General features: G+C 28.5%; 1 protein-coding gene across 9 annotated transcripts in view; it reads right to left on the bottom strand.

Annotated features, from left to right (window-relative positions):
• LOC145671106 (voltage-gated inwardly rectifying potassium channel KCNH6-like) overlaps positions 1–20,173 on the bottom strand; it is a 754,568-nt gene that overhangs the window by 94,482 nt on the left and 639,913 nt on the right. For all 9 annotated transcript variants that reach the window (XM_081739884.1, XM_081739879.1, XM_081739878.1 and 6 more), the window contains 4 exons: positions 20,012–20,132; positions 12,100–12,220; positions 8,718–8,878; positions 1,901–2,049 (listed from right to left, as the gene is read on the bottom strand). In XM_081739884.1, the coding sequence (XP_081596010.1) occupies positions 1,901–2,049; positions 8,718–8,878; positions 12,100–12,220; positions 20,012–20,132 (552 nt within the window). The remainder of the gene's footprint in view (positions 1–1,900; positions 2,050–8,717; positions 8,879–12,099; positions 12,221–20,011; positions 20,133–20,173) is intronic.

Genomic DNA, 20,173 nt, shown 5'->3' with positions numbered 1-20,173 from the left:
TCAAACATAAAGAGAAACATTTTGTCTATTATGTTGATATACGGTTAATTATGAAGAGTAAAATTTCAAATATTTTTTTTTTTTCAAAAATGATTTCCTATATAATGTTTCTCTTTCTTTTGTTCTGGAAGATTATTTCCATCAGTAGACACTAAGATTTTTTTTTTTTACAGATAGTGTCATTTGAGAAGATTGCAGAATGTACCAATTCTAAACACGATACAACGTCCCAGGCTCCGAGCAAATATCAAGCGGGAAACGATTACTTACGTTTCTTTATACTAAGCTTAAATGCAGAAAAAAATTAAGATAAAATAAATTGTTTGTTTTAGATCGACAGTTAAACACAATGACAGTGGAGTTAAAGATTTTTTTTAAAACTGAACCACTAGAGCCTCAGACAAATTGATAATTTTTTGTGTATCACATTCTGAATTAATATATTTATATAGAGAGAGAATACATTTGAAGTGCATTAATGTGAGAAACACACGCACTGTAGATGTGATAATCAGTGACTTATTTGCTTGTACTTAAATGCTCCTTTTTAATACTAAGGTAATATGAAATACGGTCTTACAGTTTAATGTAAGATCCAAGTCACATGTATTCACATGAAGGAACCAAATGTTTGTTCTTGATAGTAGTTGATATAATGATAGTTTCAATTTGTGCAAGTTATCTAAACAATGATATAGAGAATTCTGTTAAGTGAAACGTATGAAAGTGTAGTTATTAAAATTTTAAAAGCGAGGATCCATATATTAAAATACTAGGTTATGTTTGTGGTAAAGGAGATTGTATATGTTTGGGGCCAATTCTTTTGGCAGTGAGTTCTCGGGAACCATAGGCTCTAGAAAGATGCCGTTTTCACTGATTGATTGCAAATTTTGTAAACGTTATTAAGTTTTAATTGAATATTTAATATATATATATATGTATATATATATATATATATATGTATATATATATATATATATATATATATATATATATATATATATATATATATATATATATATATATATATATTGTATAAGACCGTTATTTCTTTATATTACATTTTAAGGGATACATTGGAAGTGTTGAATTTTTTTTAAAAAAAAGTAAAGCATCATATCCTATGAGTTATACATTCCCACACCACACATTTGCATACAGGATTAGTATATCTGTTCGGCACTTGTTTCATGTCAAATGATAATTAAAATCGAAGGATAACCATTTCTCCTGTCTAAGATGAATCTTTATTGTTTGGAATGTTTTGCCCAATGAACACCATAAATCTAACAATATGATTAATTGTGTGCGTAATGTATTTGCTTATTACATACTGCATGCATGAAGATAGAAAAAAGTTATCATGCATAAATTAGAAATTCCAACTAGAAGTAGGCTCAAATCTTGCAAACGGTGCGAGATATTGAAAAAAAATAATCGAAACAATCTCCCCTTTATGGTACCCCTTGCTGATATTATTTATCAAGAAGTCTTTCACTTGTGTCTGTATAGGGATATGTACAGATATTGTGAGGAATGACAAGGAGATTCATGCTCATATATGAATGATGCGCTATGTAGAGAGCGCAGGTTCAGCTAGTAAGATTTTAAAAGTTTTAACAACAGAGCTAAAATTATAATAATACAGTAGTTATAATAATAATTATAACTAACACAGTGTACTCATACAGTATCTTATATTTCTTAATACTGTCCGAAACTATAAAAATGAAGAACCTGGCAATCTTGAGAAACAAACCGATTAGATTGTATCAATTAAAAGGCGTTGTAACAATATTTTCCTTGAATTTTGGATTTTTTGAGAGATGGAGGTAGAGGGATAGAGAAGGGAAAACACTAATGTAAGAGAGAATGAAAGAAAAGAAACTACAACACATACCTCAAGCATCCCGGAGAAGCTCCGCTGAAGGCAGCGCAGTTGTTGAGCAAATTGCGGTTTAAGTGGAGGCATATATCAGCTTGTAGACACTCTGGAAAGCCTTTCAACACACTATTCATATCTATACCATTTGTATAAGTCCATGCGTGCTACATGGAGAGGAAAAACAGGTATATTTCAAACTATTCTGAATAAATGTTGAATGGAACTTTCATTGCATTCCTTAATATAGAATAAAGAGATAAGATTAGTAGAAAGTATACATAAATCAATCAAAGTTAAACACATTTTTCAATGTATTACTACAATACATTATAATGTTGAAGTTGTTTATATTCTTCAAAATACTTCTAGGAGCGTCCCTCTTGCGGGTAATTGCATTTGAGCATTTGTGTTCAACTCTGATTCTTTACAAATAACTTCATTTTTTAAAAAAATAATCAAGTTTGGTATCTTTACACGTATTTTTTAAAAAGAAAATATTCCGGAGCTCTGAAAACAAGACTTCCTGTCCAAAATCTTTCAATAACTCCTATATAATTTCTAGTATTTAGATCACTGGCTCTTAAACCTTATCAAAGATAGAAGTTTAGGAAAAACCAAAGGTAAAATTATATGCAATAAATTAGTAACATTATCTTCATATTTCGGCAAATTTCGCACATCAAGAGTTGAAATGCCACACTGGAATGAAGCATCGCGCCAACAATGGAAAATCGACAAATTATGAGACTACATCCCAAAATTTATTATATTCATCTTGTTACCTGTTTACCTTCATTTTCACCTAAACTTCAAGTCTTTGATAAAAAGAACCGCATCAAATTGTCAAAATACAAGTTCAGTTGGAGCTATAAAAGAGAATTCTAAGATAAGTTCGCTTTGAAAACAAATACGATTCCATTTTTTCAATATGCTACGAGTTCGAGAATACATAGTTACTTACCACGTAAAAGTTACCTTTTATTTCTCCTTTTTCTTGACATCTTGATTTTTTACTTACTTTCTAACTTGTTTTCCATACAATACACAGCTACCAAAATTACCCTAAAGTGATCTATTCTATTCAGACATAGCTCAAACTTATAAAGAAAATGGAATAGATTGAAGTTTAAATACTCTTCAAGGCTAAGAAAACAAATAAAATAATACAAATTCTACAAAGAATTTAAAGTTCAGGTTCTTTCAGTATATGTGTCTTTATACTGATATCAAAACAAATGTTTACAAATAAAATATAAACTAAAATCATTTAAATATTATAAAGTCAATAAGAAAAAGAACTAACTACCTAGTACATATATATAGTTAATTGATGAAATGTTGTCGAATTTTGTTAACTGGAAATTTTTGTGAAATATAAATTTGAGTACATTCTTCAGACTACTTTTGAGAACCTCCGTTCGTTATCTATTATAATTATACGTCTTAGATATATAATCTCAATTCATATCAGTAAAACTTAAATGTAACTTAATATAACTTGTTGTAATCCTATTCTAACCAGGTGTGAATTGACGAATTATACATTACTGCGATTACAACATGATATATTAAAAGTATAAAGTGGTGCAGTTATATCTCTGCAAGTAGCAGTTGTAATGAACTCATGTATATCTATGACTATTGTTGATATTATTTTGATGAATGGTATAGCGTGATAGATACAGTGATATAATGAATTAATTAGAGTTACCATACTTATTTTAATTAGTAGGGTTATTTACTAACATTACTATTATTTGATACAACGTTAACCGGCATCTGTTACATTAACAGGAAGTGAAAATCACAAATGAACTTTGTTTTCTTTACGAAATGCTTAAAACATAATATATATTATTTTGTAGTTGCTTATTTTTGAGTAAAGTTGGAGAAAAAAGTATTTTACTGAACTAAAATAAGTTAGCTCTACTTTTAAAAATATGTTTCTGTAGATCTAAATTTTCAGTACATATATATCATCTCACAAGTTAATAGTACGCATTTATATTCAAACTATAAATATAACAAAATGTTTATAACAAATAACTTTCCTTTTGTATAACCATTAAATTTAATTTTAGTTAAAATAGATGCAAATTTTAAGGCATATCCTACACTGTAATCTATCAAATAAATCGTTAACGACCAGATTATAACTATATCAAAATTTTGAAGAAACAAACTGTGCATTTATCTGAATTTTCTAAATGTACTTCAGAAATATGTAACTTAATTGACGCATAAAATAGTGAAAAGTGATATTAAATATTAAGCTTCTTCTTCTATCAAAAAGTAGTTAACTTCTAAAGTTTGTTTTCTATATAAACAATGCGAAATATATAGGAATATTACACAAATATATTTATAGGAGACATGCCAACTAAAATGTATAAGTAAAGTACAGAAATGTTGCTTTAGAATATCCTGGATTGTCTATGTTTAGATATACACAGTGTGCTCTTTACAAAATATATCTTTGTTAATTTCAAAATTTTAATAGCTGTCTTAACAATGCTTGAACCAATGTAAGTGCTATATCAGCAAGCGAGTACATGTGAAATGAAATAATCTGGAAATATATTTTTATTTTCTAGTTTTGTTGTTTAAATTAATCTTCCATTAATATGACGTATTAATCATTTTAGAAACTTGAGTATAACTAGCACACTGTAATGTATTCTTAGGAAATATTTCTTAACGTCTTTAATATTAGGTACTAAAGTTAGATACTCTTTCGGTTGATAAATTTGCACCTATATTGTAAAGCAAATCTCAATAATATTTGAACTTTTATGAGTAACAACGTTTAACTTCTTTTTAAAATCCTTTGGAAAATACTACATTTGGTTTCTAAATACTACATAATCTTACTCTCCTGCTTAATCTTTACATTGTATCTTTCTTATGAAACTAATGCATACTCATAAATTACATTAAGACAAACACACTAAATTTAATTAGCAACTCTTATTTTGCATTAAAATTTGTTTCTTTTATAAAATTTAACAAATGACACAAAACGAAAAGAAGAAAATATATAAGTTTAAACATTGCTAGCGGACAAACATGCAAATTTACAGCACATACACACACATACATATAAATATATGTATATAATATATTGTAATCAGGATTGTCTCCAGAACTTTCAATACAGAGACATTAGCTACGTATTTGAATAAAAAAAAATAGTACTAATATCAACTAGTAATCGAAGAAGGTTTAAACTCGGAATGGAGTTTAAACCGTTGTTCAAAATAGGGAACAACATTTTATTAATAAGCTTGAAGAAATTATTTGAAGTAGAAGTACATCTATCAACGTAAAAGTTTTCAAGCAAATTTATCAGGTGCTTCTACAATACACGTAGGATGAAATTGTTGATGCTTAATATGGTGATATATAACACTTACTTGTTATCATAAGTATTACATTTATGAAAAAAAAAATAAAATCAATTGATTGTCCTCAAAGCAGGACAGAAAGAAGAAAATGAAAGGACAGGAGAATGACTGAATCATTTTATTAGTTTATTCTTTTAGTTCACCATGTTGAATAATATTGCAAAGAGAATACAGAACGTTAGGGGTCCAATATGATCAACCATACTTAAATAAAAGTTGTTTTAAGTTTCTAATCTTCCTTGTATATTCTTCTGTTTGCTTTGAGAAGAATATATTGATAATTCAAAAGCTTTATATAAAATTTCGGAAGTTTATTTCAATGTGTGATATATAAGGTAGTGATAGATAACTTTATATATATATATATATATATATATATATATATATAAAATCCAAGCTAATGAAAATAATATTTTATTGCATATATCATACAACAGTTTGTTGTATTGAAACAGATATTCAAAGAAGTATGGCTACATACAGCTCACATATTGTTTGCATATCGAAAATCTAGCTTTGCAGTTTATGCTATACAGTTTTTTTAAATGCTGTAATTACATATAGGTTAAGAAATTTTGCAATTGATGTGTTAACGTAAAAAATAACAAAATCTTCTGTCGACTAACTTTACAAAAATAAGAGAGAAATAAAAATGAACACTTTTTATGTAAGAGTTACATAATACTATCAATATTGTCAATTAACGATATTATCCAATAATTTAAAATAGTAACATTCTAAATATATAGAATTCTTGCACTTTTCTTAGTGTAAAATCCCTATTTAGTTTACTTGTTTGCTTGATAACTAATATATAGTACTATTTGTTATTTCTTTCGAGGTGATAGCATAGCAATTGAACGGACGACAAAATCTAAATCAATATATTATTTAAATTTAAAACTGAAAGAAAACTAAAAAACAGAAATATAGAAATATTAAGGGAATTTCATTTCAGCATTTTTTTAATTTTAAATTTATTATGTAATATTTTACTATCAGTTTGAGTATTTATACAAGTGATGAAACTAAGATTACATATTTACATTAACTCACGGCTTGTGTTATTTTTTACAGTACGTGTTAAACTCATTTAGACTGACTGTAGAACTTGCAAAACCTTCAAATTACAGGATACTGAATGACTAAGTTACTTCTATGAATTAAGAACCTAAGTCTGAAAAAGTAACATTAAACTAAATAATTTAGAAAAAGTTTTCTTTGACATGAATAGTACTTTGTATTCTGATACTATTTTTCTGATATTGTATGATGGAATTATATTATTATAAATAAGTCATATTGCATTTAACTATATTCTTATCAAACAATACAACACAATCCAATTGTTCTTTTAATATTCGAAAGATATTAACGAGTTTTAAACTGATGTCATATCATCTTCATTTTTGTATACAAAAGCTTTTAATTTTCGGACATTATATATACGTAAAAATCTACACATTTAAAACTTGATCATTAAAATTGTGTAGAAAGAGTTATTATTATACATTACAATATTTCAATATTTCGGTTATTTAGAAATATTGTACATACATTTCTGAAATGTGCTTGAACCACCTATGCTATATATATTGTACATATATTTCTGAAATGTGCTTGAACCACCTATGCTATGTAAGTAATTTTGAAACAATTTTATTACTTGATTGAGTTACAATTATTGAATTTCAGTTTATTATTTATTTACTTAGCTAATTTTAGAGTAATATAGCGAGCAAATGTAATTTAGCTATATTATTTCACAAGTTTCATAGTTAATACAGTAGTCTCAATAGATTCTTTTAATATATGTACATTGTATGAATAATTTACTGTATATTGAATAAAATAGTGAACAGTAAATTGATATGTTTATTTCAGATATGTTTATACCGTTGTTTATTTCAGATATGCTAACAATACAAAGGATTGATCTATATTCTAACCTGCGTGACAAAGATATATATATATATATTTCAAGCATATATCAATTTCTTGTGAGATAAATATCACAATTTTTTTCTATCCATGACATTTCTAATGTTAAGAATTAGATGACACACATATCTTGGCCATAATTGATCAATGTTTACCATGGATAAGTGTGTTCCCTTTCATTGCAAAATTGTCCTGCATTTTGAATTAGAGTTTGTATATCACAAATGATAAAGTAAATTGATCTTAAGAGCTTCAAATGCTATTACACACTCTTGATAACTCACTGATACTAATATAATAGTTTAGTTTCATTTTTCTCCTCTTCATTTTACTTACATTTTAACTGTTTCTGTAATTTAATTTAGGTAAACATTCGACAATAAGAGAACGTATATCTATTGACTGCAATATTTTAATATGTAAATATATTGTATCTTTAATGACAACATATGAATATGTAAATATATCGTGTCTTTAATGTTAATATACTTTATTAAGAATTTAATTTTCTCTCTTGCTTTGTTCACAAATTTTAACACATTATTGAAATAAGGCACATTGGTGATAAATAATAAAACATATCATTCGCATAAATTTAAACTTTCAAAATAGACGTAATTATGTAACCTCAAACTGATATTTTAAAAAATCTAATAATCAGGGAAATATGTCTGGACATAGAAAATTAATGATAAATACTATGATAGTAAAATATTGTTAAACATATAACTATAACATAGGTTGTTAACTGGAGACAATTCTGATATCATTACTTACAGAAAGACATACATAAGTATTCCTAAGACACTGCAACAACACAAAAAGAAATATTTAAAATGTACATATAAATACACATAAATATATATATATTTACAGTTGTTGTTGATGGAATTCATTCTAGATGCACTAAGCATTCCACTTCTCAGGTACAAGGACGAACACGAACCAGACCTCCCTTATTTGCTACGGTTTTTAAAATCTATTTTTTCAGGCAAGTTACATACTTAACAGGCTATAGAGTGTATATAATACTCAAGATGCGTGCTTTCACAACACATACTGATTATTTTAAATACATACAGAAACTAAAAACAAGGCACAATCTGATGCATAACGTTTACCACATATTCATCTGGAATGCAAAAAAGAATATCTGAATTAACAATAAGGGAAAAAACGGTTACTTGCTAATCTGAGGAAAACACATCGAAATTCTAGCAAATTTAACTACAGACATGGGAAATGGTTTCGGATCAAGTCAATAAGGTTAATGAGACACGACGAACATACTAGGAGACAGGGCTTATTTCGAGGCCTTAATCTGAAGTACAAGGGAGGGTCTATGATTTACTAATGTTTAAAAATGCAGTCAACGGCCAGTATGTAGCTACAGGTACATCTCTTCACAATACTCTAATAGCTACTTCTATTGGACACTTGACCATGCAACAATTTCCCATCTAGTCAATCAAGACATCAAAACTAACCTGAAAATATTCTTCTAATCTCTGCCTCAACGGATTAGGAATTTGATGAAACCTAATAAATTCTCTAACGCGCAACATCTGTGTATGATACCTCGCTGTTCCAGAGTATAACCTTTGGATAATCGCTGATACATTACCAAATATACTTGCATACATTAGAGCTGAAAAATGAAGAAACAGTTATGTAACTTGGATACTTGTTGTTTGGAATAACTTGTTAGTTTCTTTCTTCTTGCACAATGGAAAACTCGTAAATTTTCTGTTAATTTATCATGTTTACGTTAGTTGTCATAAAATTATTAGTAATTAACATTCAAAAACGTTAGTAAAAGTTAAACATTTTGCTTAATAGTACTGAAAATCTGAAGCTATTTTTAATGTAACAATTGATTGTTCACTGAATTGCATATGGTGCATTGTTATATTATGTTATCTAAAGCGGGTTAAAGACCACACTGTTTTCTTTGAGTGTATTAGGTGCTGGATGGAATTCCTACAGTAAGCGCTTAGCTTTGTTTTGTGAGTAATCTACAAAAAGATTCATATAGTATGTAAATGTTGTTTCTCAGATATAGTTCTAATAATAGCCAAGGTAATTGCCAACTAATCACGAATTTATATTATATTTATTTTGATTCTTTATACTGTAATTAAAACAGTAACTATGTGCAACGATTTTGAAAAAATCTTAAGCTTTGTTTTATATTATTCTTACTTTGATAATTGTATGATAATTTTGTTTGTACTTTCTTGGTATTCATTTTAATTCATCATGTATGATTCATTTCCATTGTTTACGTAGAGATAATTCGAAATGATTAGTTAAATACAATGAAAAATTTTTAAGAATTAAATTTTAGATACTTGCACAGTAAATTTTTTGCAATCGAATAAAGAAATACAATGTTTTCATATATTCGTTAGAACTTTTCCTAGTTTTTTAAAAGATTGTATATTTGTTGTAAATATCTTGTATTTTGTAAAATTTTTAGTGGTTGTAATAAAAAGTATGTATGTATAAACATATCTAGATCTGGTAATGTAGTAAGGTCGTCCTTTATATCCAAGGTAACGAATGAAATTTTATCATTCCTAAGTTAAGAAATGTATACTAGCTAATGCTAGTCAGGAGAGTACGCCCCCTCGACTCCCACACTGTTTGTATATGGTGATTGCACTACTTCCTACTAAAGGGTATGGACACTATAGTAAATTACCTGCTCCTTACCTTTATGCCTGTTTTATATTGTTCCTTGAATTCACTGAAGATTTTTTTATTACTTCTAAAGGTGTATATATATGTCAGTTGTAATTAAAAGCATTTTTGAAGTAAGTACTTTTTTTCAAATATATCTTATTTAATTTGAATGAAAAATATTCTTGCGTTATAGCTTGTAAAGTATGAAATAATATCGGAAGTAGTCGTGAAGATTGGACCAACTGGAAACAACGTTAGTCCATTCTTCGAACTACTAGTGATATTATTACTTGGAAATACAAGGTATTCCGCAACGTGTTTAATAAACTTCATAGATAGATTCTTCATGTCATAGGAAATAAATAAATAAAGAATTCTTTAAATTTTTAAAAATCACTTAGATTTAGAGTTACAGTTAAGGGAAAATTGTGTAGGTTGATATTATTTAAGTATAATTTCAACGGGCAAGAAGAAAAATAATTGTTCCCTTAATTAATTCTCTTTTACAACTCTACAGAAACATCTAACTGAGTTTCCTAATATTAATTAAATAATTAAATTTGACTTTCATTAATGAACATAAAAGGGTTTGGAAATGCAATATCTTATAGCCATTCCAGAGATCGTTATAGTTCATTTGACAAAGAGATTGCATTAGTTCAATTACTTATGACTATTATCTATGAAGAGTTAATACGATACTTCTATACTCATTAGTATTAATTTTCTTTCTGAGAAAATTTGAGTCTACGTAGTGTTGATATTAGTTTCAATTGATTCAATTATTCGTATGCGTCAAGGTATGATTCGGCGTATCTATTAGTTCTTATTTATTAAATAATTATATATTATCACTGTGTTGCGAGCGGTGATAACATTTAGAAAAAGGGTAAGCAAAAGGCTAATACTCACCGCCGAAAACAAACCACTTCTCTAGGAAGTACTTTCGGAGAACATTATCTCCATACGATTCGAAAAGAATTACATTTTTCTAATTATATTGTATTATTTATACTTTTAAATTTAAATTCAACGAAGCTACATTATTAGGCTGTTGATTAAATTATGTTTTACATACTTGAGTCGACATATTATATCGATCAGCTTCAAGTTATTAAATTACTTACTTTAAATATCTTTAAAGCATTGATTCAACCTTTACATTGATTCAACATCTATTATTTGCGGTACTGTCGTGAATTGACTTATACAATTTTGATTGAAATATACAGTTATCAATTTGCTCTTTTAAAATTTTATCCTGTCTAGCTATTTCGTGAATTCCTCCATTATGAAATTATCCATTTGTTTCAACGTAGCTATGTCTATTTTAATGAATAAACTATCTGTAGTTGCACATATTGGTTTTGTAAATACTTGTATTCTATTTTCTGCACAATTTTCACCATAAATGTAACTTCATAACTATGAATATATCAAAAAAGTGGAATTTATTATTATTATTATTATTATTATTACTTATAAACACGTGAAGAATCTTTCTGCAAACTTTATGAAACACGTCGCAAACTATCCAGTAAACTTTTTTTTTTCATGAAAACTTCCTAAAACATTCAGAATTTTATTATTGTTTTACAGATCACACTTCGCTTGAGCATAAAGTTCCAATAGGGTACATATATACGGAAGTATGATTTTTGTGTAGACATGTATTGTGTTAGTGTGTATGAGGATATGTGTGTGTACATATTAGTGTGGAAATCCAAGAGGCGAAGCCCCCTGGCTAGCATTAGCTAGTAGGAAATAAAAGGATACGATTCAGCCAAAGGTTATAAACGGAAAAGAATAATCATGATTAAAGTTAGAGAGTCAGTTAATATGAAATACAAATGGTAACATTTAAAAAAAAATATATGATGGAAATATGGGAAATGGAATGCACATCCTTATTTCAACACTAGAAAAAATGATTAAATAGTTATCAAAATTGATAAAAAAAACTTAATTACTGTAATTTAATCTATATTTTGATAACTTTTATCTAAGTATTCCCATCTGAACTTTTTCAATAGTATGTACTTTCAAATAATTATATATTTTTTTATGTACATATCTATATGTACAAGTGATGAAGTAGAGATGTATAGGTTTTATTGCTATTGTCTCAACTCTTGTAGAAATCACATTTACAATTTTTAAATAAAGAAAAATAATTTTACTTACATCCAACTAACATCACACAAATGGTGAATATTTTTTCTGCATCAGTGTTTGGAGCAACATTTCCAAAGCCCACTGATGTTAAGCTACTAAACGTAAAGTATAAAGCTGTAACATACCGAGACTGAAAAGAACAAAAAGAACAACAACATGATTTTATATTTTGAAAGTATATTAAGCTCGGTATCATGTAATAAGCACAAAAAGTTCATACTCAGCACACTGTGGAGTTATTCCTGTATAAAATATTAAGAATTTTATTCTACATAAATTGTACTAATATGTAACAGAGCAGTAGCTTGTTACTTTGTTGGGTTGATTTTTTGATTGTCCAATATATTTCGCCCATTTTGCGCGTATATCATCGGGGACTCAGCCTATTGTTTGCGCGTTTCCTTACGTCTTTTTTTCTATCTCCTTTAGCTATGTAACTAAGATTTTACACCATCAATTTGTGAGAAAACACTTTATTATTCAATAGCTGCAACTACTAGAATGTGCTTGAGTTTCTTCGTGGCTAAGCGGTTAGTGTACGCGTCTTTGGCGTGGGAGACCCGGGTTTGATTCTTGACGGGAGCACATGTGGTTCGGATTCCACGTTAATCAGTAGGTCCACATCTCAAATAGCCTCACTGCTGAACGGGACGTTAAACTCAAAATCAAGTCAACTCAACTAGAATGTGCTTGCCATCTTACGTCTGTCAGCGTTAAAGAATGTGGTACTTGAGAACAGTGAACATAGCAACCATGAACTAACAAGCACATTCTAATAGTGGGGGTTACCTAGTAGTTAAATGTTTTCTCATAAATTTTTGATATAATATTTTTCGCACATAATTAAAAAAGGCAAAATAGAAGATGGAAAAAGAACTACTTATCTGCAAAATATAAAGTGTTTTCCCGATGCTGTCCTCAGAATAATAGATGGACGAAATATATTGGACTAATCTAAAAGTCAACACAATAAGGAAACAAGCTTTTATTCCGTTACATATTTGTGTTTACTTGTGATGTTTCGGGCTAAGTCAGGACCCTTTCTCAAAGAAAGATAGAAGTTGCCTATATTGAGTCGCAATATGTAAAGGAGTATATAATATAGTATATAGTATATATTATATAGTATATATATATATATATCATAGTATATATTATATAATATATACTATAGTATATATAATATAGTATAATATAGTCCACTCAGAAATTTGTTCAAAAAAGAAAACTATTTATAACTAACTCTCGTACTGTCTACTCCAATTATATGTTGGATCCCACCATATAATTTGTACTGTCAACAATGCTGCAAATGAAATTTTCTTGCATTACCACTTCTTGCACTAATCATATTGCATATTTCAACATACGTAGAACTGCAGTTGACAATAGGAAAAGTAGTTGTTAACTAATACCTATTTGACTTACTCGGTATTTTCTTATTTTGTCCTTTATTTACTGTTCATAATATTAAACTAATTCCTTGTTTCTTTTAAGGAACATCCGAAACACGATTGAAAATATTAAAAGTATTCCAAAACAATATCAGATAATGAGTACGAACTTCTTATGCTTATTAATGAAAAGTTTCAACATAGTTTTAATAAAATAAGAATATAACAGTTAAAATTCAAGATAACAGTACCAATTATGAAAGACATGGAAATGAAAGTATATTGTAAAATAATTTGTCTAAACTAAAACATTATTTGAATTCTTATTATTAATTGGAATTATCATTAATATAGAAAGGATAATGAATCAAGAAAGTTACCTTTGAGTTCACAAAAGTAACTATGTGCTTAGGTTTATATGTAACATAGTAATAATAGGATGATTTATATGAAATAAAAGTGGATTTTAACTTGACTCTTAAAAACCAGCGACACCTTTTAAATAATTAAATAATTGTGGCAAAAGGGAGATTAATTGTAATAAAACTTGAGAAAATTTAAAAATATATAATTCTTTTTCTGTTTCTGATTCTTTTTTTTATCTTACTTCAACAAAACCGCTTATTTGTATCTCAAATAAAGGCGTATTATTGGTCTATTACACTTGAATATTTGCCACAAATCTTAACAGAAAGAATATTAATAGAAATGAAACAGAAAAGATGAAGAAAAAATATGAAGGAGTCTTAGATATGCAGATAACACCATTCTCTTGGCAGAAAATGAGGATGAGCTAAGAATCCTCTTATTGGAGGTGAAAGAAGAGAGTGCAAAAGCTGGCTTAAAGTTGAATATTACGAAGACAAGACTACGGAAACCACGGCAAGAAGAAGAAGAAGCAATGGAGGTGGAAACTCGGTAATCTCAGTAGATAGGGATTGTGTAGTCAAAAATAAAAAGATGTTTACTTCTTGGGAACAACCTTGTCAAAGTCATTAGAAGCCGAGAGATTACCCAGAAGACGAAGATTCGTGTAGTCAAGGCCATGGTTTTTGCAGTAGAGTGTATGGATGTGAGAGCTGGACATTGAAAAAGTCAGATAGACGGGAAATTGACTCCTTTGAATTATAGCGCTAGAGAAGAGTGCCGAGAAAGTACCATAGACTGCGAGGAGGACAAATAAATCAATACTGGAGGAAGTATCGGTAAAACTTGACTGCATCCTGGAGAGCAAAATATTGAAGTTAAAACTGTCATACACTGGCCATATAATGAGAAGACATGATTCAGTGGAAAAAAAATTTAACGGGAAAAGTTGAAAGAAAAGAAAGGAGTGGCAAAAACAAGATGGAGTGGAAGAATTGAAGAATCAATGAACCTAAACATAGAAAACCTTCGAGAAATGACACAGAATAGGAGCAAATGGCGTGATAAGATCCACGGAGAGTCAGTAACGACTAAACGAGTGAAGAACAAGAAAAAGAAACGGAAAATAAAGAGTATGCCATTTGTCTAACCATTCTTTCTGGAAATGTCCAACTTTGAACGGCATTTCTACATTTTGTAGTACAGTGAACAGATATAAATAAATGTAGTCTATCTCAATTGTCGTTAAAGAGAAAAATCCATCAAGATACAAAACAAGTTTGCAACACCTGGTCTAGTTCAATATTAAGATATTTATAAATGCGGGTTTGGGATTGTTCCTTAATAAATGGACACTTTGTACCCCAAATGTTCACTGAACAAAATGAAATATTTGAACACTCCACATGACTAACTAAAACCTAATTTCCCGAGTACATGTACTGAATTATAGCAGTAAAGAAAACACTTCAATTAACATTTTCTCGGAACAACATTATAAAAATAATTTAGTATGGAACTAGTACAGCAATATTATGACATGAAATAACTCATTTAAGTTACACTGTAATGCAGAAGTCAATTCTATAAAAGAAACTGACAACTCAGAAAATTTAAGAAAGAAGCAATCAAACTGATAATTGCATAAATTTGTAACAAAAAATAGTTGAATCTACTATGCAATATAACAATATGGAGAACTATGAAGATGAGGATTATGATGTATTTTCATTTACTAAATTTTGTAATTTGTCATATGAAAATTAAATTAAAAGATAATTATCGTGTCTTGTAGCACTGATTAAAGTTACATAATGTAATAGTTAAAAAATAATAAAAGAAGCTTTTATCGTATTTTAACAATATTTTGGTTAATTTAAATTCTACATAAATTATACAAACATTTCTTTTAAATAACTAAAGTTACAGAAAGTAGTCTTTGCCGTACTAGATACCAGTATTGGAATAGATATTACGTTCCTTCAAAACGTTCCTTCTACCCACATAAATGTTTCTAAAGGTGCCACTGACTCTTAACAGGTTATCGTAATCTTAACAAATTCTGATAGTTTTGTTGGACTTATATAGTTCTACATCAGTTTTTTTTTTAAATACTTTCTTATTACTTTAGTTAAATGTACTTTAGCGCTGTTCATTATTTTTATGAAAACTTCACTATATAAAATTACATCATCGTTGGAAAATGCTTAAGATTTGTTGTTATACAGGGTGTAAAGAACATGAGATGCCGAACTTCTGGAGTAAATTCCTCGTGAAATAAATAGAAACGTTCCAAAGAATATAAATTGTGAAACTACCTGCAGATTAGGAATGTCAAAAAGTTATAGTAAATGTCCCTATTTTGTGCATTGAAGTTAGAGAAAAATGGCCTTTAGAATAACACTAAAATCCTTTAAAATACCCTTAAATTTTACAAATAATGGCTTTAAGTTTGCAATTTTTTAAAGAATATTTATACCAATGAAAATTTATAACGAGTGGTTGTCTATTAATTTTTAACTATTGATTTAGTTCTACGCTGAAAGAGATGAAATGTATTTCTTTAAAACAAATATCAACTGTTATCCAACGCATTCTTATATTTTGGAAGTTTTTGACAGAAACAGAGATAATGGAAGTATATTTGAATTAACTAGATCAAATTCTAAATTCGAAGGGAACAGAATGTTTTACTTTAAAACGTACAATTGCATTTATTTTTTGTATTTGTTCACATTTTGATTTTCATATATTCAAAAATATGAAAAAAAGTAATCCGAAAATTTATGACCTAAAATTTCAAAAAGGAAGCAAAATAATGTTATAATGACACAATTTTAGAACCTATAAATACGATAATATGCAGTTTTTAATAGGCCTGCATATATTCATATAATAAAATTCTTGCTTTTGGAAATTTTCTTCGGTAAGATTTATTTAATCTTAAACGAAGTTTTCAGTAGCCAATATTAATTAAGGTTTGTTCCATTTTGCTTTACAAGGTTTATCACTGTATTTTGTTTACACCTTGTATAAGCTTACGTTTATTGTGTTACGTTTTGTGAAAGTTTTTTTGCAAAACTTTATTTATCATTTGTAATTTACTAGTGTAAAATATTGTACCTAGCTATAAAACTGACCAGAGAAAACACATATAACTTGAAATGATTTAATACAATATCGATTGCACATTTTGGTTTTCTAATATATACCATATATATTAAGTATTCAATACGTTTTAAAAACGTTTTAATGGAGCTTTTCATTATATATATATATATATATATATATTTCGATTTATGAAGTTTTTTTTTTTTTTTTTTTTTTAATTTTCTAAAGAGAATGGTTCAACGTAAACGACAGATAAGTTAACGCAGCTGTACCGATGGAAGCTTCATAAGGCATAATCGAGAAGTCCGAAAGAAGATTGTTTATTATTATATTATAATAAATTACAACTTTATGTCCCATGAAGCTTCAATTGGTATATAATAAAAAGTATATATGTCCCATGAAGCGTTTATTATTATATTATAATAAATTACAACTTTATGTCCCATGAAGCTTTAATTGATATATAATAAAAAGTATATATGTCCGATGTCCCATGAAGCTTCAATTGGTATATATATAATAAAAAGTGTTTATGGCCAGCTAAATCGAAGGTTAATCCATACTTGCTGTGTCCTTTGCTGCTGCTCCCTCTTAAGTGTAAATAGTCTTTCCGAATGTATTCAAGACTAATGTATGATTATTTTCCTTTTGAGATGTCGAGTATCTCGTGATTCCAATAATACGAATAAATATGAATAAAATAATTAAAAGAACTCACTATGATTATCGCGTGCGTCTTTGGTTGTGTTTGTTTGGAGTATGGAGGTAGATAATATTTTTCGGTGTCGACCTATCACTGTGAGAAAACTAAGGAGCTATTTGAATTGAAGTGTAAAAAGATAGAAATAAATGAAGTTCTACTTTAAGCCATGGAAAACGGCATGACTAACCACCACCTAGTTACCATCTGATTAACCGTAACTTCCCGCGGGCCGCAGTACTAGAAAGTTATATTAAATTTTTAAAATACTATTAGCACAATCTCCACACATAAACACAGCCATCTGTATTCTTAACGTGAACAATTTCCATGATACAAATGAGTATATTTTAGAAAATTTAATTTTATACCAAAATTATTGATACAACAAGTTGTTTAAAGAGATTGAAATAATTAGCCTTGCACTATATTCATATGTTAGTTTACGTATATTGCATACAATTTATTGGAAGACCAATTAATGGAAAGCAATTTACCTCAATATTTTAAACCGTATTGACTGAAACGTAGTACGTATATGTGTATTTTCTGGTCAAAAAAGTACACAACCATGATATATATTTTTTTTTTTGGTTATATCTTTTGGTATATTACTTAATTAATTGGACTGTGAATATTGTTACAACATACAATTCTGGTACTTATAATATCACTGTAGAATAAAATGCTTGAAATTATATTCTAATTTTTTAAGTTCCATTATACAAGTCTTTGGTTCCTTTCTATAGCTATTTCGCTTAATAAATTTCTGTTGAACCAATATGTACTAAGAGAATTGTGAAATAAAGAAATACAAATATTGATTAAAACTAAACACAACTAATTTTTAGACAAAGTTTTTTTTTTTTTTTTTTTTTTTTTTTTTTAAGAATTTAAAATCTGAGATGATAAGGTTACTGGAAAAGACAGTCAATAATCACTTCTTGCTAAGTGATTCGTTCACTTCTTACAAAGAAAGAACTTTGTAAGTGTAGAATCTTCCTACTTGTTTCCTGGGTAAGTTCCCATGAATCAAGGATTATAGGCAACATAGAAAAATACAGTTTTAGGAGAAATGAATGCAGGAAGTAGAGAATAAAGAAAAAAAGGAATACAAAAGGAAAGCTATATAAAGCGAAATAGTAGATTTTTCCTGGATAAAGGTAGGAAGTTCATAATGGAAAGAAGCAAGAATAAGATAAATGAAAACGAATTAACGATGAATGGGAAGGAGAATTAAGCACAAGCATAAGTAAAGAATGGGGAGGAATTTTGAAGAGAACATAAGAAGAAGAAGAAGAAAGACAGAGAAATGAGAAGAAAAAGCCAAACGAACGGAGAAGAACTGACCAAAGAGGAAAGAAACAGTCAAGAAAATAAAAAAAAAGTCAGGATACATGTCGACAAGCAAACCTGCACATGAACCTCCCCCCCACACACATACGAAATAAAAAAAGGGAAGCAAAGAAAAAGTGATGGGTCTTACAATTCTTACAATTGTACAATCTTATTTAAAATAAATCTTGACCACTCACTTGTCTTTGAAAAGCCTTGTACTCATACGTACAGTTAGAATTAAATGAAACAAATGTGGATCTTCTTTGGCCAATGAAGGTCTTCATTTATTAGAATTTCCTATCCACGGTTGCCAAATTATCGCCTTCTAAAACAAGGTGGAAGGCCAAGATTGTTTTTGAAGAAGACTGCACGTAAGAAAAAGATTGTCCCTAAGTTTTCAGGTGGAAGAACAGGTGAAAGAACATCTGGGAAAGTTGTTATTACAGTGACGAAACATAACAAGAATTGTTAAAGAATGGTATATTTTTAACGTATTTATAAACCTTGAATCAATGGAACACTCACGATACAAATTTAATTTAGTTGTACATTTTTCTTTTTCTCCCTACAATCGGTATACATTCTTGTCTAGTTTTCGTGTTGAAGTTAAGAACTTTATTGACTATCAGGCCTGGAAGATGAAACCAATTGACTTTCGAATCTTAATATACATTAAGATTAAGAAACTCAACGACAAATCAAATTTTGTTCTACAGTTGAAATTAATAATCATGGTTTCGATTCACTATGATTTACACTGTTTTACAGCCTAATTAGTTGAAAGGCTTGGGAGAAAGAACTTGTTATCATTTAAAAAATGGTAATAATAATCACACTATGTTAATGAAATTATTATTACATAATTATACTAATAAATAGTACTACAATTTTATATGATACATGGTAATAAAAGTTAATGAATGACGAGTATTTCTAATTGTCTTTCTTCCAAGCTTTTCAAATAATATCTTAAATTAAGCATGATTATAATTGTAAAAAATCTACTCACCCTTATTGATGGTCCACCACTTGTTTCGTTAATATAATACTCACGTGTGTCGTTGGCTAGCGTGTCTAACCAACCTACTTTATGTTTCAAGTATGGGCGTTCTGCGTTACCTATGGCATACCTAAAGAATATAAAGAAAGAAAAAAATAGGATATGAAACAC

The sequence above is a fragment of the Thermobia domestica genome, chromosome 15 (assembly GCF_964235325.1).
Source record: "Thermobia domestica chromosome 15, izTheDome1.hap1.1, whole genome shotgun sequence".
In the NCBI taxonomy this organism is placed as follows: Eukaryota; Metazoa; Arthropoda; class Insecta; order Zygentoma; family Lepismatidae; genus Thermobia; species Thermobia domestica.
Note: the sequence above shows the minus strand (reverse complement) of the source record. Positions and strands in the feature narration are given on the sequence as shown.